This window comes from Lepus europaeus, chromosome 20 (assembly GCF_033115175.1).
Source record: "Lepus europaeus isolate LE1 chromosome 20, mLepTim1.pri, whole genome shotgun sequence".
NCBI classification, from domain to species: Eukaryota; Metazoa; Chordata; class Mammalia; order Lagomorpha; family Leporidae; genus Lepus; species Lepus europaeus.
Window position 1 is genome coordinate 1,227,028 of NC_084846.1, and position 24,921 is coordinate 1,251,948.

At 53.5% G+C, this 24,921-nt stretch overlaps 1 protein-coding gene across 1 annotated transcript in view; it reads left to right on the forward strand.

Annotated features, from left to right (window-relative positions):
• The window catches only part of FBN3 (fibrillin 3), a 116,710-nt gene that overhangs the window by 20,767 nt on the left and 71,022 nt on the right, over nucleotides 1-24,921 (forward strand). The window contains 1 exon segment of the mRNA XM_062179352.1: nucleotides 10,806-11,731. Coding sequence (XP_062035336.1) covers nucleotides 10,806-11,731 — 926 coding nt within the window.

The window sequence follows — 24,921 nt, forward strand, 5'->3', positions numbered from 1 at the left end:
TCCTGCTAATGTACAGCAGATGCTTGGGTCTCTGCTACCCACAGGGGAGACCCGGATGGAGTTCCTGGCTCCTGGCTTCAGCCTGGCCCAGCTCATTTGGGGAGTGAACCAGCAGATGGAAGATAGTTTCTCTCTCTGTCTCTCCCTCTCCATCTCTGCCTTTCAAATAAATAAAATAAATCTTAACGGGCTGAGCCAGGGGAGAGTCAGGAGCCATAACTCCATCCTGGCCTCCTGCTGAGTGGCAGGGGCCCACATCCTTGGGCTATCTTCTGCTGCCTCCTATCTTGCCTCTTGACAGCCTGGAAAGGCTCTGCCTATCTGAACGCTCTTTAAATAGGAGCGAGCTACTATTTATAGTACCACGTTGGGCATGTGTGAGTCAGCCGTGTGGCTGAGTCATCTGTATTGTTGTTGCCATTGGTAGAGAATGAGGCTTTCTGGTCGAGTATGGGACCACGTGATGCTTTGTATGTTTCAAGCGTGGCAGGATGGGTAGCAGCGCTGTGGGCTCTACGCACACGATGATAGCAGGATTTCTTCCCAGGCCACAGGTCATGAAAATGAAAAGCCTCTCTCCACACTGCCAAGAGCCCTTCGGGGCCGTGCCCAGGCTCGGAGCCGCTGCAGTAGACTGTGCTCCGTGCTGAGAATTCGGCACTGCTCACCGCTCAGCCTTTGGTTGGGTGGTTTGGGGTGGCTCCCGTTCCTGGCTGCTTTGTGAGCATTCTTATCAGTTTTTGAGTGAACACATGTCTCCGTGGCAGGGCCTCTAAAAAGTTCATGGGAAATGCATGTTATGAAAAAATTTAGGGGCCAGTTCTGTGGCACAGCAGGTTAAAACCCCTGTCTGCAGTGCTGGCATTCCATGTGGACGCCGGTTCAAGTCCTGGCTGCTCCACTTCTGATCGAGCTCTCTGCTATGGCCTGGGAAAGCAGTAGAAAATGGCACAAGTCCTTGGGCCCCTGCACCTGCATGGGAGACCTGGAAGAAGCTCCTGGCTCCTGACTTTGGATTGGCCCAGCTCTAGCCATTATGGCCATTTGCAGAGTAAACCAGCGGATGGAACACCTCTCGCTCTCTCTCTCTCTCCATCTACCTCTGTAACTCTGCCTTTCAAATAAATAAATATTTTAAAAACCTATGCATAGATTTCAAGAAAAGTTTTTGTCTTTAGATTTCTTTATTTCAGAGAGAGAGAGAGAGAGAGAGAGAGAGAGAGAGAATGCTCCCATTCACTAGTTCATGCCCAAAATGCCTGCAATGGCCAGCGCTGAAGCCAGGAGCTGGAAACACAACCCAGGTCTCCACATGGGTGGCTTGAACTCAAGGACTTGAGCCAGCACTGCTGCCTCCCAGGGTGTGCATGAGCAGGAAGCTGGAGCCAGGAGTCAGAGCTGGGACTCGAACCTAGGTACTCCAAGACAGCATGTAGGCATCTTAACTGGTGGGTTAACTGGTAGACCAGATGCCTGCCCCATGCCCAGCTATTCAGTTATGAGTGTTTCTCTATGTTTTCGAGTGATTTTTACCATGTAGATCAGTAGACACAGTAAATCAGGAGGCCCTGCCTTATGCCATGGGCCCCACCCCCTCCCTTAGAGACCTAAGCAGAACAAAGTCTGGGGTGGGTGCTGTAGCAGAGTGGGCTAAGCCACCACTTGTGGTGCCCACATCCATATCAGAGTGCCTGGGTTCCAGTCCCACTTCCTGCTAACTCTCCTGGGAGGCAGCAGGTGATGGCTCAAGTACTCGAGTTCCTGCCGCCCACGCGGTAAACCTGGATGGAGCTCCTAGCTTCTGGCTTTGGCCCAACCCTGGCTGTTGTGACCATTTTGGAGAGTGAACCAGTGGATGGAGGAGCTCTTTCTCCATCCATCACTCTTTCAAATAAGTAAACAGATAAATGAACTTTTAAAGATTTATTTATTTATCTGAAAGGCAGAGTTACAGAGAGGGTAGGGAGACCCAGAGAGAGAGAGAGAGAGAGAGAGAGAGAGAGAGAGAGATCTTCTAGTCACTGGTTCACTCCCCAGATGGCTGCAATGGCCAGAGCTGGGCTGATCCAAAGCCAGGAGCTTCTTCCAGGTCTCCCACGTGGGTGCAAGGGCCCAAGGACTGGTCCATCTTCTGCTGCTTTCCAAGGCACGTTAGCAGGGAGCTGGATCATAAGTGGAGCAGCCAGGACTTGAAATGGGTCCCCTATGGGATGCTGACATTGCAGGTGGCAGGTTTACCCACTGCACAGCAATACTGGCCCCTTATTTGTTTATTTAAAGGTAGAGAATTAGGGACACAGAAACAGAAACAAAGATCTCTCACCCACGGTTCAGTCCTTAAATGCCCACAACAGCAGGGGCTGGGCCAGATCAAAGCCAGCAGCTGGAAATACAGTCTGCATCTTCCACGTGGGTGGCAGGCCTGTAACCCATGGTGTCCTATTTCTCCCATTGTACAGATGGGGACATTGAGGCCCAGAGGGTTCTCTCAGCTGTCTGGTGCCACCCAGCCCATAAAGGGGCTGGCGATGGGACTTCAGCGTGACACTCACCCCAGAGGCCATTTTATCTGCTGCACAGCATCTCAGCTCCCAGAATAGCCTGTGTCTGCCACAGGAGGAGGGAGTCGCCCAAACCACCTGCTGGGTGGCTATTTCCCCCCCCCCCCACCGCACCCTTGTGCCTCTGTCCTCCTAGAGGGAAACCGAGGCAGCCCAGGCTGCAGCCAACACTCCCAGACAATAGCCGAAAGGACTCCAGAATTTTCCAGGGCAGAGGGCGGCATCAGAACTCACTGCCTTGTGGGCAGTGTGCGGAGCTCTTGGCCCTGTGGGCATCCCCGTGCGACATGGTCCTGCCCACGCCCAGCACCCCACATCCTGTGGGCTGTAACTGCCTGCGTTCCTCTAGCTCCCCTTGCCACCCCCACCCCGCCCAGTTTCTTTTGGTTTCTCCTTTTGTGTGAAAGGCAGGAACCCGGACAGGGACACCCCACCATTTGCTGCCTCCCCGTGTGCATGTCAGCAGCCAGGACTCAAACCCAGGCTCTTGGGTAGAGGATGCTGGCATCCCAGGCAGGGACTTAACCACAGCACCACGCGCCCAAGCCCTGCTCTCTGACAGCTGTGTCCGAGTCTCCGGATAGGAGCAGACACTCACCGTGCCGCGACTGCAAGCCGGGGATTCAACAGTGAACAGGGTCCACAAGGTAGCTGCTCCCCAGGCAGCTGACCGTCTAGAGGGCACACAAAGCAGGCTCGGTGGGGCCAGCACTGGGGTGCTGGGGATTAAGGTGCCGCCTGTGTCACCAGCATCCCACATCGGAGCAGCAGCTTGAGTCCTGGCTGCTCCCCTTCGGATCCAGCTTCCTGCGGATGCACAGTGATGCTCAAGTCCTTGGGCCCCTGCCACCCACATGGGAGACCTGGATGGAGTTTCTGGCTCCCGGCCTCGGCCTGGCTCAGCCCTGGCTGTTACGGGCATTGGGCAGCAAAACAGCAGATAGATAGATAAGACCCCTCCCTCCCCTCTCTCCCTCCCAATCTTTCTGCAGCTCTTTCAAATCAATTAAATAAATTTTAAAAACAAAACAAAAAAGCAGACTTTGTGCTGGCTCTTCTCTCTCTCAATCTTGCAGACACCAGAGCCTCCCAGGTACCTGGCCACACCTTTCCCTCGCAGGTAGACGTACTTGGTATATGTGCTGCCGAAGCGAGCACAGGTAGACGTACTTGGGCACCTGCCTGATATGTGTGTACCTCACTGCCACCTTTCCATCCATCACCCAGCAGTAGGAACACCCAACAGGTCCTGAGGCCCCCCAAGCATGTGATTTATTGCCAACCGGCTGCCCACCTCTTAGTCTGCCTATGCCCAGCTATGGATCTGTCAAGGGGCCTGGACACGGGCGTCACCGATTCTATCACCTGTGTGGCTCTGCCAGGCAGGTGCATCATTTGGGCACTGTGTATAGTTTAGGAGCCTGTGGGATTGTTGCTATGCTAATTTCTTTGAAAATTAAAGGAGGGGCCAACACTGTGGCATAGTAGGTAAAGCCGCCACCTGCAGTGCCGGCATCCCATATGGGCACCAGTTTGAGTCCCGGTTGCTTCACTTCCTATCCAGTTCTCTGCTACGGCCTGGGAAAGCAGTAGAAGATGGCCCAAGTCTTTTGGCCCCTGCACCCACATAGGAAACCTGGAAGAAGCTCCTGGCTCCTGGCTTTGGATTGGCTTAGCTCCAGCCATTGTAGCCAACTGGGGAGTGAACCAGCTGATGGAAGACCTCTCTCTCCCTCTCTCTGCCTCTCCTTCTCTCTGTGTAACTCTGACTTTCAAGCAAAATAAATAAATCTTAAAAAAAGAAAGAAAATTAAAAGGGAAAGATGGACAAAATCATAGTGACTCCCGCCTGGCTGTCTCAGTCCGTTTTCAGTCGCTGGGTAATCTATAAAGGAAGGGGTCATAGGATGGGGTTTTAGTTGCTGAAATGCCTGAGTCCCACATCACAGAACCTGGGCTCCAGGCTCAGCTCTGGCTCCTAATCCCAGCTACCTGCTGATGTCCACCCAGGGAGGCAGCAAGTGATGGCCTGAGTGCTTGGGCCCCTGCCACCCACGTGGGAGACCCAGATGGAGTTCCAGGCTCCTGGCTTTGGCCTGGCCCAGCCCTAGCTGTTGCGGCCATTTGGGGAGTGAGCCAGAGAACAGAAGATCTTTCTGTGTCTTAGTTTCTTTCTCTCTGTTATTCTGCCTCCCAGGTAAAATAAATGAATAAAGTATATTCATTTGGGAGGCGAGAGAGAGAGAGAGAGAGAGAGATCTCCAATATGCTGTTAGCTCCTCAAATGCCTACAATGGCTAGGGGTTGGCCAGGCTGAAGTCAGAAACTCCCTCGAGGTCTCTCATATGGGTGGCAGGGACCCAAGGACTTGAGGCCTCATCCTGCTTTCCCAGGGTGCACACGAGGAGGGAGTTGGAATTGGGGGTGCAGCCAGGACTCAAACCCTGACATGGGTGTCTCCACCAGTGCCCCAGCCGCTAGCCCGTACAGAACTGTTGTGCTTTTCTTTTTCTTTTTTTAAACTTTTACTTAGTAAATATAAATTTCCAAAGTACAGTTGATGGATTGCAATGGCTTGTTGTGCTTTTCTAAGAGATTCCCTTCTTTATTTACCTCTTAACCATTTTTGAGTACGCATCCCAGGGCGGTAAGCATATTCACAACGTGGTACAAGCCTCACTAACACCATCTCCAGGGCTCTCTTCAGTTTGTAAGATTGAAATGGTCCTCCCTAAACACTTCCCCACCCTGACACCCTGCTAAAAAATTGTTATCATTTATTTACTTGAGAGAGAGAGAGAGAGGGAGGGAGAGGGAGAGGGAGAGGGAGAGGGAGAGGGAGAGGGAGAGGGAGAGGGAGAGGGAGATGATTCCATTTGCTGTTTTACTCCCCAGATGCCTGCAACGGCTGGAACTGGGATCTGGAAGTTCCATCCAGGCCTCCCACATGGATAGCAAGATCCTGCATACCTGAGCCATCGCTCACTGCCTCCCAGGGGCCATGTCAGCAGGAAGGTGCAGTATAACCAGGCATGCCAGTATGGGATACAAGTGTCTTAATCATTAGGCCAAATGTCAGCCCCCATTTTTTAAAAAAAGATTTTATTTATTTGAAAGGCAGAGTGACAGAGAGAGAAAACAGAGAAGGGTGAGGTGGGGGGCAGATTTCTTATTTTCTGGTTCACCCCACAAATGGCCATACCAATCAGGCTGGCCAAGCTGGAGCCTGGAACCCCACCCAGCTCTGCCACATGGGTGCAGGGGTACAAGCACTTGAGCCATCTTCTGCTTCCTTCTTAGGCACATGAACAGGGAGTTGGATCATAAGTGGAACAGCCAGGACTCGAACCAGTGCCCACATGGGATGTTGGCCCTGCAGGCAGTGGCTAAACCCACTGCAACCACAGTGTGTCCCCCAGCCCCCAGTTCCCATTGTAAATATTTTTTTTAAAGCCAATCTACTAATCCCATCATAAGAACCCCAACCTCATGACCTCATTTAATCTTACTCACCTGTCAAGTGACTAACACAAGAACTTGGAGATTAAATTTCCAACACATGAACTTTTAAAAAAAAATTATTTATTTAATTTGAAAGGTAGTTACAAAGAGAATGAGGGAGAAGGAGGGGAAAGGGGGAGAGAGAGAGAGAGAGAGAGAGAGAGAGAGAGAGAGAGAGAGAGAGAGAAAGAGAGAGAGAGAGAGAGAAAGAGAGAGAGAATAATTGAATATGAATCTTCCATCTGCTGGTTTATGCCCCAAATGGCTACAATGGCCAGCACTGGGCCAGGCTGAAGCCAGGAGCTTTAATCGGGGCTCCCACTGGGTGCAGGGGACCAAGCACTTGGATCATCTTCCTCTGCTCTCCCAGGTGCATTAGCAGAAAACTGGACTGGAAGTGGAGCAGCCCAGACAGAACCTGAGCCCATACGGGATGCCGGTGTCACAGGTGGCTGAACCTGCTGTGCCACAGTGCCAGTCTGCAATGTGTGAACTTTTGGGGGACACAGCACCCAGGAAAGAGGGAATAAGGTAAAGTGGTTCTTGAAACAGCTACAAAACTTAACACACAAACCAACCATAGGATACGTCATGAAACCCAGCCACAAAACACAGCTACAAAATTCAACCACAGAATAAAGCCGCAGGACCAGCCATGGAGCCCAATGTAGACTATAGCCACTAACTCAGTCGTAACACCTGACTGTAGGCCCCAGTATGAAACTGAACCATAGAACCAAGCCACAAAATCCAACCATGGGTGTGGGAATTTGGTACTGTGGCTAAGCCACCACTTGGGACACCAGCATCCCACGTCAGAGAGCCTGGGTTCTGTTCTCATTCCAGATTCTTGATAATGCACACCCTGGGAGGCAGAAGGTGGTGGCTCAAGTACTCGAGCCCCTGCCACTCATGTGGAAAACCCAGTTTGAGTTCCTGGCTCCTGGCTTAGCCCTGGTTGTTGTGGGCCTTGGGGATGGGAGAGTTCTTTCTATCTTCTCTGCCTCTCGAACAAAACTCACAAAAACCCCACCACGGAATTCAATCACAGAACACGGCCACCGTGGAACAAAGCCTAGGAACCCATCCATTTACTTAGACATAATGCGCAACCACGGAACCCAATGTGAAATCCAACCACAGAACGAAGCTACAAAGCCCAAACATGGAATAAAGCCACAGAACCCAACATGAGAGCCATCGCTTACCCAGTCATCATGCAGAACCACGGAGCCCAAACGGAAGTCCAACCTCAGAACCAAGCCACAAAGCCACTATGGAGAGCAGCCATAAAAAACCCAGCCATAGAAATCAGCATGAAGCCTGACCTCCACCCCAGCCATAAGACCCACTCACGGCCGGCGCTGCGGCTCACTAGGCTAATCCTCCGCCTTGCGGCACCGGCACACCAGGTTCTAGTCCCGGTTGGGGCACCGATCCTGTCCTGGTTGCCCCTCTTCCAGGCCAGCTCTCTGCTGTGGCCCGGGAGTGCAGTGGAGGATGGCCCAAGTGCTTGGGCCCCGCACCCCATGGGAGACCAGGAGCAGCACCTGGCTCCTGCCATCAGAACAGCGCAGTGCGCCGGCCGCAGCGCGCCTACCGCGGCGGCCATTGGAGGGTGAACCAACAGCAAAAGGAAGACCTTTCTCTCTGTCTCCCTCTACTGTCCACTCTGCCTGTCAAAAAAAAAAAAAAAAAAAAAAAAAGACCCACTCACGAATCACTGTGAAACGCACCTCCAGAACCCAGCCACAGATCCCAACACGAGACCCTTCTGCTAACCCACTCTTTTTTTTTTTTTTTTTTGACAGGCAGAGTTAGACAGTGAGAGAGAGAGAGAGAGAAAGGTCTTCCTTCCATTGGTTCACTCCCCTAATGGCCGCTAGGGCCGGCGCTGTGCTGATCTGAAGCCAGGAGCTGGGTGCTTCCTCCCTGTCTCCCACGCGCCGCTAACCCTTTTTTTTTTTTTTTTTTTTTTTTTTTTTTTTTTTTTTTGGACAGGCAGAGTGGACAGTGAGAGAGAGACAGAGAGAAAGGTCTTCCTTTTTTGCCGTTGGTTCACCCTCCAATGGCTGCCACGGCCGGCGCACCACTCTGATCCGAAGCCAGGAGCCAGGTGCTTCTCCTGGTCTCCCATGGGGTGCAGGGCCCAAGCACTTGGGCCATCCTCCCCTGCACTCCTGGGCCATAGCAGAGAGCTGGACTGGAAGAGGGGCAACTGGGACAGAATCCGGTGCCCCGACCGGGACTGGAACCCGGTGTGCCGGCGCCGCAAGGCGGAGGATTAGCCAAGTGAGCCGCGGTGCCGGCCACTAACCCATTCTTAACACCCAACCACGGAACCCAATGTGAGGTCTAACCACAGAACCAAGCTGCAAAGCCCAACCACGGAACGCAGCCACAGAACTCAACAAAGAACTCAGATATGGAACCTGGCTGTGGGAGGGATTGGGAGGGGGTGGCTGCCATGGCAACCCAGAAGCTCACACATAGATACTGAGGTTGGCATCCCAGACTGGATGCCTGGAGCAGGACTGCAGAAGCTCATGCTAGGTGCTCTAGTGCAGTCCAGTTAGGACGAGATGGGGGCATTGGTGGCTCTGCAGCCTCCTGGCTGGGCACGCAGAGGCAAGCTGCTCACCGTTTCGTCATCTGGCTACTGCAGTCTTGAGAAGGCATCACGAGTGTGTAACCTGTGTAGCTGTCTAGGCCCCCGCACTTGGAAGGGCCTGACGCCTGGTTTAATACTCTGCTGTTGCTGTCTTGCAGTGCTGAATCATGCTACCCTTGAACTTGGCTTTGTGAGAGACATCTAACGAGGTGATGCAGCACGCTTGGAAGCGGAGGACAGACACGTGCATATCACGTTCATGGTGTTCCATGAGCAGAGAACTCTGGTGGACCCATGACACACAGGAGTTCAGCAAGGCTTAAAGCAGGTATAAGGTCAGTGTGCTGGGTCCTCGATCGAGTGAAGTGAATGCTGACAGCTGTAAGAGGTGACATTTGCCTTGTGGACCGCAGCTTGCTTCTAACTCTGAAAGAAATAGGGTTCTAGGGCCGGCGCCGTGGCTCAACAGGCTAATCCTCCACCTTGCAGCGCCAGCACACCGGGTTCTAGTCCCGGTTGGGGCGCCAGATTCTGTCCCGGTTGCCCCTCTTCCAGGCCAGCTCTTTGCTATGGCCCGGGAGGGCAGTGGAGGATGGCCCAAGTGCTTGGGCCCTGCACCCCATGGGAGACCAGGAGAAGCACCTGGCTCCTGTCTGTGGATCAGCACGGTGCGCCGGCCGTGGTGGCCATTGGAGGGTGAACCAATGGCAAAGGAAGACCTTTCTCTCTGTCTCTCTCACTGTCCACTCTGCCTGTCAAAAAGAAAGAAAGAAAGAAAGAAAGAAAGAAAGAAAGAAAGAAAGAAAGAAAGAAAGAAAGAAAGAAAGAGGGTTCTAAAAACCATAAAGGACAACAAGCAATTCATTTTCCTTTTGGTTCCCCGCTTACTCACCCGTCAGCTGGCAGGGGACAGCGTTGGTGGGCTGTGCATGTGGCGCACGAGGATGGTCATACACAGGTGAGTGCACTGTGTGCAGCGATTTCACTGTTCCGAGGATGAAACACACGTGTGTTTGAGCTGCAAAACACAAATTGTTCCATTGAGAGGGTTGTAGGGACAGGTTAAACACATGTCTGTGGGCATGGAAAGCCAGCATTGCACACTCTAAAAACAGTGTGGGACCAGTGCTGTGGCATAGCCGGTGAAGCCACCGCCTGCAGTGCCGGCATCCCATATGGGCACTGGTTTGAGTCCCAGCTGCTCCACTTCAATCCAGCTCTCTGCTGTGGCCTGGGGAAAGCAGTAGAAGATGGCCCAAGGCCTTGGACCCCTGCACCCATGTGGGAGACCCAGAGGATGCTCTTGGCACCTGGCTTTGGATCAGCACAGCTCCGGCCGTTGGGGCCATTTGGGGAGTGAACCAGCAAATGGAACACTTTCTCTCTCTCTCTCTCTCTCTCTCTCTCTCTCTCTCCCTTCCTCCATCCCTCCCTCTCTCCCTCTCTCCCTCTCCATCTCTGCCTCTCTGTAACTGTGCCTTTCAAATAAATAAATAAATCTTTTTTTAAAAAGATGGTTGGCCGGCGCCGTGGCTCAACAGGCTAATCCTCCGCCTTACGGCGCCGGCACACCGGGTTCTAGTCCCGGTTGGGGCACCGATCCTGTCCCGGTTGCCCCGCTTCCAGGCCAGCTCTCTGCTGTGGCCAGGGAGTGCAGTGGAGGATGGCCCAAGTGCTTGGGCCCTGCACCCCATGGGAGACCAGGAGAAGCCCCTGGCTCCTGCCATCGGAACAGCGCGGTGCGCCGGCCGCAGCGCGCCTACCGCGGCGGCCATTGGAGGGTGAACCAACGGCAAAAGGAAGACCTTTCTCTCTGTCTCTCTCTCACTGTCCACTCTGCCTGTCAAAAATAAAAAAAAATAAAAAAAATAAAAAAAAAAAAGATGGTAACATTCACTCTAACAACGTAATGTTTTAATTCCTTGTTACCTAGAACGAATGACACGTCAAGTAGAAGACGCCAGGACAAGTTAAGAGACTGGGAAAGAAGGTGGAAACCTTGTATTTTAGTCCCCTATTCTTGTATTTTTTGTACTTTTTTGTTTTCAATACAAGAAATCTCATGTTTTTATTTTGTACCAGGCCCAATAAATTGTGGAGCTGGTCTTTGTAGTCAGGTTATACATGCACAGAAAGTGCCCGACCCAGAACAGGGCTTGAGTGAGAGTCATGGCCTCATCACCACCGTCATCAACGTCAGCATCAGGACCACCACCATCATCAACGTCTGTATAAGGCCCATCACCACCGTCATCAACGTCAGCATCAGGACCACCACCATCATCTACGTCTGTATAAGGCCCATCACCACTGTCATCAACGTCAGCATCAGGACCACCACCATCATCTACGTCTGTATAAGGCCCATCACCACCGCCATCAACGTCAGCATCAGGACCACCACCATCATCTACGTCTGTATAAGGCCCATCACCACCGTCATCAACATCTGTATAAGGCCCATCACCACCGCCATCAACGTCAGCATCAGGACCACCACCATCATCTACGTCTGTATAAGGCCCATCACCACCGTCATCAACATCTGTATAAGGCCCATCACCACCGTCATCAACGTCAGCATCAGGACCACCACCATCATCAACATCTGTATAAGGCCCATCACCACCGTCATCAGCGTCAGCATCAGGACCACCACCATCATCAACGTCTGTATAAGGCCCATCACCACCGTCATCAACGTCAGCATCAGGACCACCACCATCATCTACGTCTGTATAAGGCCCATCACCACTGTCATCAACGTCAGCATCAGGACCACCACCATCATCTACGTCTGTATAAGGCCCATCACCACCGTCATCAACGTCAGCATCAGGACCACCACCATCATCTACGTCTGTATAAGGCCCATCACCACCGTCATCAACGTCAGCATCAGGACCACCACCATCATCAACGTCTGTATAAGGCCCATCACCACCATCATCAACGTCAGCATCAGGACCACCACCATCATCAACGTCTGTATAAGGCCCATCACCACTGTCATCAACGTCAGCATCAGGACCACCACCATCATCAACATCCATATAAGGCCCATCACCACCGTCATGACATCTGCACCAGCCTCTCTCTGGCCACAGCCCTGGCTCTCGTCTGACTGTACCTTCTTCTCCCAGTCCCTCGGCCTAGCCTCAGGGACTCGCGTAACCTCTCCCCATCACCCTCAGCTCTGTTTGTCCCTTCCGGCTCTTCATTGCCTGTTTGCTGCCAGGACCCCCTCGTCTCTCTATTTCTCATTGTTTCTGACAGGCAGAGTGACAGAGGTCTTCCATCCACTGGTTCACTTCCCAAATGCCTGCAACAGCTGGGACTGGGCCAGACCAAAATGACGAGCCCAGAACTCAGTCCAAGTTCTCCTACGTGGGTGGCAGGGACCCAAGTCCTTGTGCCATCAGCTGCTGCCTCCAAAGATGCACATTAGCAGGAAGTTGAATCAAAAGTAGAGGGGTTGGCAGCCGCCGTGGCTCACTTGGTTAATCCTCCCCCTGTGGTGCCGGCATCCCATATGGACACTGGTTCTAGTCCTGGTTGCTCTTCTTCCAGTCCAGCTCTCTGCTGTGGCCTGAGAGGGCAGTGGAGGATGGCCCAAGTGCTTGGGCCCTGCACCCCATGGGAGAGCAGAAGAAGCACCTGGCTCCTGGCTTCAGATTGGCACAGCACCAGCCGTAGTGGCCATTTGGGGAGTGAACCAACGGAAGGAAGACCTTTCTCTCTGTCTCTCTCTCTTTCACTGTCCAAACTCTACCTGTAAAAAAAAAAAAAAAAAAAAAAAAAAAAAAAAAAAAAAAAAAAAGTAGAGCGGTCAGAACTCCAGCCAAGCACTCTCAAGCACTCTGATACAGAATATGGGCATCCTAAACACTGTCCTAACCACTGGGCAAATGCAACCCAATGTGGCCCCTCTATCCTTGCATCCCTCTGTTGACAGTCCCACAGCTGTTCCAAGGGGCACAGCCTGGACCACCTGGGTCCTGGACCCTCCTCCAAGTTGGCTCCTATATCCCTCCAGAGTTTCACCATGTTCCCTGGAAGACTCAAAGCAAAAACACCTCCAACCTGGTCTCCCTCCCACTGCCTACATCCTCAGCTCCTGGTCAGCTTCCAGGTGAATCCCTACCTTCCATGTACTGCCCACTACGGGGCCCCGACCCCCAGCCCTGACTGCCTGCACTATCTGAAAGCTCTGGTCTTAAAACTTAGGTGGAGTTCATTTGAATCAAGAGTGATGCTAGAGTTTGGCCGTGTCCCTCAGTTTTGGAAACGTCCGTGGCATGTGAGAGGCGGGAGCTTTGCAGGGTGCCTAGGTCATGACCCTCGCGAACGGATCAGCCCAATTATGGAGGAGCTGGTTAATGAGACATCACAGAGTATGGGTTTGTTATAAAGGTGAGCTCACTCTGGTGCACTCGGGACCTGCGCAATGGCCCCTGGCCTTGTTATGATGCAGCAAAGCCCTTGCCAGCCCCCAGCCTCCAGAACTGTGCATTCAACAAACCTCTGCACTGCATCGATTACCCAGTTACATTATCCCATTAGAACGAAGGCCATTAGCTAGGACATCCAGCGGGGCGCAAAGACACAGAAGTGACTGTCAGAGGTCCCCACTCCCAGTCCCCTGAAAGAGGAAGCAGGGCCACCCACAGAAGCCCCAAGGCTGCTCAGGAGGCAGAGGGAGTGAGGGCAAGGCAGCAAGAGATTTTCTGTGATTTCCATGGGAACAGGCAAAGTAAAGCAGAGGGAGATACTTCTCAAGGGTTTACTTTTTTTTTTTTTTTTTTTTTTAGTTTTTGACAGGCAGAGTGGACAGTGAGAGAGAGAGACAGAGAGAAAGGTCTTCCTTTTTGCCGTTGGTTCACCCTCCAATGGCCGCCGCGGTTGGCGCGCTGCGGCCGGCGCACCGCGCTGATCCGATGGCAGGAGCCAGGTGTTTATCCTGGTCTCCCATGGGGTGCGGGGCCCAAGTACTTGGGCCATCCTCCACTGCACTACCTGGCCACAGCAGAGAGCTGGCCTGGAAGCGGGGCAACCGGGATAGAATCCAGTGCCCCTACCGGGACTAGAACCCGGTGTGCCGGCGCCGCAAGGCGGAGGATTAGCCTATTGAGCCGCGGTGCCAGCCAAGGGTTTACTTATTTTGAAGGCAGAGTGATGCACAGAGAAGGGAGAGATGGATAGAAAAAGAGGGATCAGGCCGGCGCCGTGGCTCAACAGGCTAATCCTCCGCCTTGCGGCGCCAGCACACCGGGTTCTAGTCCCGGTTGGTGCACCGATCCTGTCCCGGTTGCCCCTCTTCCAGGCCAGCTCTCTGCTGTGGCCCGGGAGTGCAGTGGAGGATGGCCCAAGTGTTTGGGCTCTGCACCCCATGGGAGACCAGGAGAAGCACCTGGCTCCTGCCACCGGAACAGCGCGGTGCGCCGGCCGCAGCGCGCTACCGCGACGGCCATTGGAGGGTGAACCAACGGCAAAAGGAAGACCTTTCTCTCTGTCTCTCTCTCACTGTCCACTCTGCCTGTCAAAAATAAAAAAAAAAATAAAAATAAAATAAAAAAAGAAAAAGAGGGATCTGCCCTCTGCTGGTTCACTCTCCAAACGGCCAAGTGACCAGGGCTGGGCTGGGCTGTAGCCAGGAGCTATAAACTCCATCTGGGTCTCCCACGTGTGTGGCAGGGGCCCAGGTACTTGGGCCGTCGTCCATTGCTTTCTGAGGAGCATCGGCAGGGAGGTGGACTCGATTGAATAGGCACTGATATGGGATGTTGGCATCTCAGGGATTGGCTTAACCAGCCGTGCTACAACACTGATCCAGCTCCCACCACCACCTCCTCTTGTGATCCAGTTTCCTGCTGATGTACCTCGTGGGAGGCTGCAGATGATGTATGAGGGACTTGGGCCCCTGCCCCCCATGGGGGAGACCTGGATGGAGTTCTGGGCTCCTGCTTTTGGCCTGGCTCAACCAGAGCTGTTGCAGGCATTTGGTGAGTGAACCAGCAAATAGACTCTCTCTCTCTCTGTCACACACACACACACACACACACACTCCCACCAGAGTTGAGCGGATGCTGGTGCCACGCCCTTGAACCTGCAGAACTGTGAGCTGAATAAACCTCATTTTCTGAGGCTCACCCAGCCTCAGGCGTCCTGCAATAGTAACCGAAACCAGGCTGCTGCACCTCTCAGGCGCGGACACAGCCGTGCCTGAGCAGAGCTGCTCTCACTCCTTCCTCACCGAGCGCCGGCAGCCCCCGCCGCCCAGAGCTGCAGGCCCTTGCTGCTCATCTCAGGCCACGGCCTCCTGCGACTGCCCGGTGGGATGCCTGTGCTGGTTTCGGATCGGCCGGGAGCACCGTTGGTGTTGAACGTGGGTGGTGGGCGTTGCAGGCATGACTCAGCCATGGGCGTCTTTGGAGCAGGGCATTCAACAGCTACCATAGCACGGAACTCGCCAGAAACTGCCAGCGCTCAAGCCCTTCTGCTTGGCCACCCCAGTCTTTAAGATTTTATTTATTTACTTTAAAAGTCAGAATTAGAGAGGGAGGGAGGGAGGAAGAGAGAAAGAAAAAGAGAGAGAGAGAGAACCTTCCATCCACTGGTTCACTCCTCAAATGGCCACAACAGCCAGGGCTGGGCCAGGTCAAAGGCAGGAGCTCCACCCTGGTCTCCTACATGGGTGGCAGGAGCCCAAGTACGTGGGTCATCTCCCAGCATTAACAGAGAGCTGAACCATAAGTGGAGCAGCCTGGACTTGAAGCAACACTCCAATATGGGATGCCGGGGGTACAGGTGGTGGCCCCTTATGCTCTGTCTTTATACACATTGAAACGCTCGTCACATTTAGCCCTGGGAAGCAAGTGCTGTAATTCTTCCCATTTCACAGATGAGGAGGGAAATCAAGGCAGCACTGAGAAGCTAAGAGGACTGCCTAGAGTCAGGAGTTTCTGAAGTTGGGCAGCCCATGGTTTAGTTACGGAGTCAACAGGAGCTGTCCCCATGTTGCTTACTCATTTCAAAAGCAAAGGACGTGGGGCTGGTGCTGTGGCATAGCAGGTAAAGCCGCCGCCTGCAGTGCCAGCATCTCATATGGGCACTGGTTTGAGACTTGGCTGCTCCACTTCTGGCCCAGCTCTCTGCTGCGGCCTGGGAAAGCAGCAGAAGATGGCCCAAGTCCTTGGGCCCCTGCACTTGCGTGGGAGACCCAGAAGAAGCTCCTGGTTCCTGGCTTCAGATTGGCACAGCTCTGGCCATTGTGGCCATGTGGAGAGTGAACCAGTAGATGGAAGATTTACTTTCTCTCTCTCTCTCTCTCTCTCTGCCTCTGCCTCTCTGTAACTCTGCCTTCAAATACATAAATAAATTAAAAAAAAAAAATAAGCGAACGACAGCTCTGTTAAAAGGTGAGCATTTAGGGGCAGCTGTGTGAAAGGAAGCTGGAACTTCTCTGTGCTACCTTGACAACCTTTCTGTGCACCAAAACCATTCAAAAAGAGTTTAAGAAAAGGTAGGCTGCCTCGAAGACACAGACTCCTACATTCACAGCCAAAGTAATTCAACAGGTGGAAGCAGCCCAAGTGTCCTCTGATGGATGAGCGGATAAACACACGCTCCATGCACACAACGGAGGGCCTGGGGACTGTGCCCAGGGATGGTCTCTGACAGCCGGGGCCGGGACAGCAAGTGGAGGCCAGGAAAGGTTCTGGGAATGGAGGGGTTCGAGAGCTGAAGGATCAGCAAGAAGCCAAGGGAGGGAAGGGCCAGAAGGTGGGCCTGGCAGAGGGAGCAGCTTTGATAAACCATGGGCAGTGAGAAAGCACCCAGTGGGAGCTGGAGATGCCAGCTGGGGTCACCTGGCTCTGTTGGTCCCCTTTGCAGCCTCAGCGGCCACCCTGGACTACCTCTGGGCATGCAAGCCTTGCCACGCATTTGGCTCCTTAGGCTCCTGGAGGCTGCCCCCTCCCACCGAGTCCCAGCGCAGCCTCGCCCGATGGCAGCATCAGAGGGGGTGTTGCTGGCTGAAACTGTAGAGACTCCTTTCCCTTGGGCAGTAGCAGTGGGTGGAAGCAATGGGAAATTGCATGGTTTCCCTGCGGCAGACAAACGAAGCGCCTCCAATGCTGGCCAGCTGGGGACAAAGGGAAGGGGACCTAGTCAGAGGGCAGAGTCAGGGCGGGGCCACGGGCTGGAACAAAGGAGGGAGGAACCCATGCTGGGAGGGTCCCGGTTCTACCCCTGCCCTCTCCTTAACTCTTCCAGGACAGATGAGAGCTTTTTTAAAATTTATTTGGAAGGCAGGATTAGAGAAGGGGAGAAGCAGAAATAGATATCTTCCATTTGGTTTCACTCCTAAATGGCTGCGATGACTGGGGCTGGGCCAGGCTGAAGCCAAGAGCTTCATCTGGGTCTCCCATGTGGGTGCAGGCGCCCAGGGACTTGGGCCGTCCTCTGCTGCTTTCCCAGGTGCATCAGCAGGGAGCTAGGTTGGAAGTGGAGCAGCTGGGACTGGAACTGGCATCCACATGAGATGGTGGCACTGGAGGCTGCAGCTTAACCTGCTATGCCACAGCGCCGGCCCCTAGATGGGAGCATTTTTGCATGGAAAAACCAAGCCTGACCATAAACACAGGCACGGATGGGCAGGTGGCTAAGGCAGGGAAAGGCGCCTGGGAAGACAGACACTTCCAGTGAGGTCTTCAAGGAAAGGAAAGGGATTCCTCGTGCACTTCCAGAAACCTGATCTTTATCAGGGTCTGCAAAGTTAATGGCCAGCTTCCTGACCAAGATTACAATGTATCCCGCCTGGCACAGGGCAGGACGTTACAATGTAATGTTAGAAAGTTGCCACAGGATCACCCCAGGGAGGACTGGTGGGAGACACCACCTTGATCAAGATACTGAGGATGATGATCAGACAGTCAGAGAGGAAAGTTCTTGCTAAACTGACTTAGCAGGTTTTTTGCCAAGCCTGGATATTATGAGGACATATGAAGATGGGCCTAGCAGTGCTGGGCTAGGGCTGAGCCACACAAAGAATCAGCAGCAGCCGGACACCACCAGACCACCAGACGTTTTTTTGGCTGAAGATTGTATTTATTTGAAAGGCAGAGTGACAGAGGAAAACAGAGAGAGAGAGAGAGAGAGAGAGAGAGAGAGAGAGAGAGAGATGAATGAATGAATGAGAATATCTCCCACGTGGTGGTTTGTTCTCCAAATGGCCACAACAGCCAGAGCTGGGCAAAGATAAAGTCAGAAGACAAAATTTCTATCCCAGTCTCCTACATGGATGGCAGGGACCCCAGCACTTAGGCCATTACCTGCTGTCTCCCAGGTGCATTAGCAGGGAGCTGGATGAGAAGCAAAGCAGGGGGCTGGCACTGTGGTGTAGTGGGTAAAGCTGCCGCCTGCAGTGCCGGCATCCCATATGGGTGCTGGTTCAACTCCTAGCTGCTCCATTTCTCATCCAGCTCTCTGCTATGGCCTCAGGAAGCAGTGGAAGATGGCCCCAGTCCTGGAAGAAGTGCTTGGCTCTGGATTGGCCCAGCTCCGGCTGCTGCGGCCATCTGGGGAGTGACTCAGTGCATGGAATACTTCTCCTTCTCTGCCTCTCAGTAACTTTGCCTCTTAAATAAACAAGTACATCCTAAGAAGGAGGAGGAGGATCAGAGAGAGAAAGATGGAATGCTCTTTCTCTCTCAGCTCCTCTCTCTTTCTCTTTCTCTATATATAGAGAGAAAGAGAGAGACAGTGCTAGGGAGTGAAACAAAAGAGAAAAGGAGACAGAGAAAGAAAGATGAAAAATTAGAGACAATGAGTGAGAGAAGTAGAGAGATGTATAGCCAGATAGAGGCAAAGAGGGTGAGAAACACGGAGAAGGCATAGCAGAGAGAGATGGACAGAGGCAGAAAATGAGAGAGGGAAGAGACAAGTATGGAACTGGAGAGAAAGAGGAGAGAATAATGAAGAGAGAAGCATGGAATACTCTTTCTCTCTCAGTATCTTTCTCTCTTTTTAAAAGCTTTTATTTAATGAATGCATTTTTCTTTTCTTTTCTTTTCTTTTCTTTTTTTTTTTTTTTGACAGGCAGAGTTAGACAGTGAGAGAGAGAGAGACAGACAGAGAAAAAGGTCTTCCTTCCATTGGTTCACTCCCCAAATGGCCACTATGGCTGGAGCTACACCAATCCGAAGCCAGGAGCCAGGTGCTTCCTCCTGGTCTCCCATGCAGGTGCAGGGGCCCAAGCACTTGGGCCATCCTCCACTGTCTTCCTGGACCACAGCAAAGAGCTGGACTGGAAGAGGAGCAACTGGGACAGAATCCGGTGCCCCAACTGGGACTAGAACCTGGTGTGCTGGCGCCGCAGGTGGATGATTAGCCTAGTGAGCCACGGCACCGGCCATAATAAACGCATTTTTCATAGGTACAACTTTAGGAATATAGAGGTTCTTTCCCCCATTCCTGCCCTCCCACCCCAACTCCCATCCCTCCTCCTACTCCCTCTCCCATCCCTTTCTTCATTATGGTTCATTTTTAGTTTAACTTTATATACAGAGGACAAATGCTAAGCTAAGTAGAGATTTCAACAGTTTGCGCGCACGCACACACACACACACACCCCATATAAAGTACATGTGAGAACAAGTTTTGCAGTTAATTCTCAGTACAACTCATTAGGGATGGAGTCCTACATGGGGAGTAAGTGCACAGTGACTTCTGCTGTTCCTTTAGCAATTAACACTCTTATGTATGACATCAGTGATCACCTGAGGCTCTTGCCATGAGCTGCCAAGGCTGTGGAAGCCTTTTGTGACCACAAACTCCATCAGTATTTAGACAAGGCCATAAGCAAAGTGAAAGATCTCTCCTCCCTTCAGAGAAAAGTACCTCCTTCTTTGATGGCCCCTTCTTTCCATTGGCGTCTCACTCAGATCCTTCATGTAGGACATTTTTTGCCACAGTTATCTTGGCCTTTCAGCCAGACCAGGAAGCCTTAAGGGTTGATTCTGAGGTCTGGGTGTTAGTTAGAGCGAATGTCATTCTAGAAGTCTGCTGTGTGGACTGCTTCCCATGTTGGACTTTCCTTCCTTTTTAATTCTAGTATTATTACCAGACACTTGATGCTATTGATATGATCTCTTTTACACTTAGCCCTATCTATATGTTCACGTTAACACTTAATATGATCACTTTAACAACTAAGATGGAATTTTCACCACCAATTTTAACGGGATTGGAGTCTATGACAAGTGGATGGAAGACCTCTCTCTCTCTCTCAAACTCTGTAACTCTGCCTTTCAAATAAAATACATCTTTAAAAAAAGAAAAGAAAACAGCAATTCCTTCTGTAGTGCTGCCCAACACAAGTATAAATGTGGCCCACATATATGCAATCTTTCCACGTTATAGGAGAGAAAGAGAGGCCTTCCATGCACTGGTTCACTCCCCAAATATCTGCAACAGCTGTGGCTAAGCCAGCAAGGTCCCCCACGTGGGTGCCAGGGACTCAAGACCTGAGCTCGCACCTGCTGCCTCCCACCACGTGCATTAGCAGGGAGCTGGGATTGGAAGCGGAGCTGGGACTCTGGGTGCCAGTGTTCCAAGCAGCAACCTAACTGCTGCCCCAAGCACCTGCCCTTGCAGCCCTGACTCTGAGCCGTCTCACTTGAACAGGTGCAAAGGAGCAGATGGACAATGTCATGAAATCATCAGCTTAGCTCAGTCCGCCCAAAATGTCATGATTCTGAAGTGTCCTTGATTACACTTTTTGGAATTTATGAATTTTTAAAAATTAGTTTAATTGTGCATATTTAGGAGGTTCCGTGTCACAACCTGGTACGTGTATTCAGTGTGTAACGATTGAGTTAGGTTAGTTAGCACTTCTGTATCCTTAAGCATTAAAAACTTTTTGAGGGGGCCGGCACCGTGACACAGCGGGTAAAGCCGCCACCTGCAGTGCTGACATCCCATATGGGCACCGGTTCGAGTCCCGGCTGCTCTGCTTTCAACCCAGCTCTCTGCTACGGGCTGAGAAAGCAGTGGAAGATGGCCCAAGTGCTTGGGCCCCTGCACCACGTGGTAGACCCAGAAAAAGCTCACAGCTCTGGCCATTGCGGCCAATTGGGGGGTGAACCAGCAAATGGAAGACCTCGGTCTCTCTCTGCCTCCCCTTCTCTCTCTCTGTGTAACTCTTTCAAATAAATAAATCTTAAAAAAAAAATTTGAGGGGCTGGTGCTGTTGAAATGTATGGGGTATTGTGTGACATTTCAGTAAATGCAAATGTTGTGTATCAAACCAGAGTCATTAACTTTTCCCTCTGGGTTCCTCTCTTCTATTTATTCATACACTATATACTAGAATAAAAAACAAACAAACAAACATTTATTTGAAAGGCAGAGAGCGAACGAGCTTCCATCTGCTGGTTCACGCCCCCAAAAAGGCTCAACAGCCGGGGCTGGGCCTGGCCAAAGTCAGGAGCCTGGAACTCCATCGGGGTGACTCACACGGGTGGCAGGGGCCCAGGTACCGGGCCACCACCTGCTGCCCCCAGGTGCACGCGCAGGGAGCTGGCTGGGAACCGGCGCTGGGATGTGGAGCTCTGGCAGCCCCGCTGCGCCCGGCTCCTCCTCACCCCGGCAGCCGCGTCTCGGTCTCCCGGGCAGAGCTCAGATTCACTCTGGTTTGCTGTTCGGTCTCCACGCGGCGCCGGGCGGGTCTGGCTGACCTCCCTCGGCCCCGCGCCCTCCTTCCTCTTGCAGGCCGGGTCGACCGCCCTTGGGAGCGCGTCCGAGGCCTCTCGCATTCCTTCTCTCTGAGGAAGTCCCTCGAGCCTGGGCTGCGCTCCGCACCCGCGCACGCCCGCGGGCCGCCTTCCAAGCGCTGAAAGCCGCCGCCCAGCTACGCGCTCGGGCGGGAAGCCGTGCGCGCCCCCTCGTGGCCGATCCCGCGAACGCCACCCCCGGGCCACTAGGTCACGGCCACGCTCTCTGCTTTCAGGGTCCCCTCTCTCTCAGTCCTGCCCACCTTTCCCCAGGAAATGCCCACTCCTCCCCCTCCACGGCCGCGCTGACTTTCCCCAGGGTTCAGTGAACATTTGCCGAGTGCCTGATGCGTCCCCCCCCCATACACACAGTCAATCACACTGGGGACTGTGGTTCCGACCCTCTGTGCTTTGCACGGACCTCAGACCTCTCGTCTGACCCTGGACTTCACACTTCCCCTGTAGGATGACTGGGGGAGCCTGGAATCGACAGCATACGTGAAAGGACCTGGCACACATAGATGCTGAGTAACTTAATGGCATCCCCAAAGTTCTAAGCTCAGAGCAGGAAGCTGTGAGGGAAGGGGCCAGAGAGAGTCCAGGCAGACAGCAGGGCCCAGATTAAGTGGGTGCTGGGGCCCTCCCCTCTCCCGGCAGGACTCACACACACCTGGGTCTTCATTTGCCAAAGCCACTGTGGTCACCTCCGGCACAAAGGCCCCTGGTGGCTTCCTGGTGCTCTTAGCATCTTGTGTGGAAGTGGCATTCGCGAGATCTTATGTCTCCAGGACATGGCTAGCCCTGGGGCGGTCCCTCATTCGGGGTCACAGCATCAGGACACCACAAACAGGGGCAGGTGTTGGCTAGTGGTGACGGCGTCAGCATCCCACCCCACAGCGCCTGGCTGGGGGCCCAGCTCTTCTGTCCCCAGCTCCCTGCTGATGTGCACCCTGGGAGGCACATGGTGATGGCTCAAATGCTTGGGAGACCTGGATGGAGATCCTGGATCCCAGCCTCAGCCTGGCCCAGTCCTGGCTGTTGTGTGCATCTGGGGGATGAACCAGCAGATGGGGGGATTTCCCTCTCCCTCCCTCTCCCCCCTCAAATACTTAGAAAAATAAAAAAAATTTTAAAGGGGATAGCTTTGTGGCACAGCAGGTTAAGCCACTGCTTGTACCACTGGCATCCCATAGGAGCACCAGTTCAAGATCTGGCTGCTCCATTTCCAATCCAGCTCCCTACTAATGGGCCTGGGAAGGCAGTGGAAGATGGCCCAAGTGCTTGGGCCCCTGCACTCACATAGGAGACCCGGATGGAGTTCTAGGTTCCTGGCTTCAGCCTGGCCCAACCCTGGCGGTTGCAGCCATTTGGGGAGTGAACCAGCAGCTGGAAGATCTCTCTCTATCTCCCCCTATCTCTCTCTGTAACTCAGCCTTTCAAGTAAACAAACAATCTTTTAAGTCAAAGCCCAAGATCTCCCCTGAGATTCCAGGCAAGCCCCAAAAAGGTCAATAGAGTTCTGTACCTCCAGGATCCAACGATGGGACAGCCATGGCGCGTGCACTGCCATGCGCAGTGGGCAGCTGAGAGACCGGAGCCAGATGGACAGCCAGCGGGGCAGACATGGGATCCCTGTGTCCTGGGCTGGCCCCCAGGGCCTGGGCGGCCGGGCTGCCTTGGCTTTGCTGGGTGCAGCACACAAATCGGCGCTCACAGGTTGCGGCCTCGTCTCTGCAGCCCCACTGGGCTCTGCCACCCCCCCCCCAAGGTGGGCACAGACAACCTTGGCCTTCTCGGTGGGGGCTGTCATGACCCCACAAGGCTGGCAAGCCGGCGTCACGCTGCACGTGGGGAGGGCAGTTCCCAGGTGATCTTGGGTAAGTTCTCTGCAGGTACCTGGGGCTTCAGGAAGCAATTCTGCCTGGCCAGACCCCGGGCCCTGGGATAGGAAGCTCAGCTTTGAGCAGGGGTCCTGCATTCTCCCGCCTGGGAACACACAGCTGCCTCCTACCAGGACGCAGTTCCCACGCGCCACTGTCCTTTCCCAAGCTGGCTTGTTCTTCACCACTTCTCTCCCGGGCGGTGAATCTGGTAAACCTCCCTGCTCCCTCTGGCTACTGAGGCTGCAAAACGGACAGAAAGCGGCCGGTAACAGCCGTGCTGCAGCACGCACGCTCTGCTGTCCGGGCATCGCAGCTGCTGAGGCAACGAGCCCCCGTCTTTAAATTCGGCATCCCACAGACTCTCAGCACACAGCACGGGGAGGGGTCTCGCCACGGTGGTCTTTCGTCCAGCTCCCAGTCGGAGCCTCATTTCTGGCTGGGACTTCATCCACGCAGCCTTCCCCTTCTGCATTCTTGCCAGTGCTCACCGGGGCCGCCCGGCACACTCTGCTCGTAGAATTTCCCGAGCTGCCTCCTCCAAACTCTCCCAGCAGGGCTGGGCCAGCCAAAGCAGGGAGCCTGCACTCCATCCGGGTCTCCCACGTGGGTGGCAGGAGCCCAAGCACCTGGGCCGTCTTCTGCTGCGTCCCCAGGTGCACTAGCAGGGAGCTGGATCAGAAGGGGAGCAGGGGGCTGATGCTGTAGCGCAGTAGGTTAAGCCTCTGCCTGCAGTGCCGGCATCCCATATGGGCGCTGGTTCATGTCTCAGCTGCTCCTCTTCTGACCCAGCTCTCTGCTATGGCCTGGGAAAGCAGTAGAAGATGGCCCAAGTCCTTGGGCCCCTGCACCTGCGTGGGAAACAAGGAAGAGACTCCTGGCTTTGGATCGGCACAGCTCCGGCCATTGCGGCCTTCTGGGGAGTGAATCAGAGGATAGAAGACCTTTCTCTCTCTGCCTCTGCCTCTCTATAACTCTACCTTTCAAAAAAAAAATAAATAAATCTTTTTTAAAAAAATGACCATGAGGGGCCGGCAATGTAGCACAGCGGGTTAACGCCCTGTCCTGAAGCACCGGCATCCCATATGGGCGTCAGTTCGAGACCTGGCTGCTCCACTTCTGATCCAGCTCTCTGCTATGGCCTGGGAAAGCAGTGGAAGATGGCCCAAGTCCTTGGAACACTGCACCCACATGCGAGACCTGGAAGAAGCTCCTGACTCCTGGCTTTGGATTAGTGCAGCTCACGGCCAGTTAGGATGGAAGCCCCCCCCCCCCCCGCCTCTCCTCTCTCTGTGTAACTCTGACTTTCAAACAAATAAATAAATCTTAAAAAAAAAAAATGACCATGAGCCAATTAAAAAAAATGGGGAGGGGGTGAGCCTTTGGCTCAGTGGTTGAGGCACTGCTTGGGATGCCCACATCACACATCCGAGGGCCCGAGTTAAATGCTTGGTTCTGGCTTCTAACTCCAGCCTCCTGCTGATGCGCACCCTGGGAGACAGCGCTGAAGGCTCAAGAACTCGGGTCCCCTTTTTCCAGCCACCCATGTGGGAGACCTGGATGGAATTCTGCCTCCCACTTTGGCCTGGCCCAGC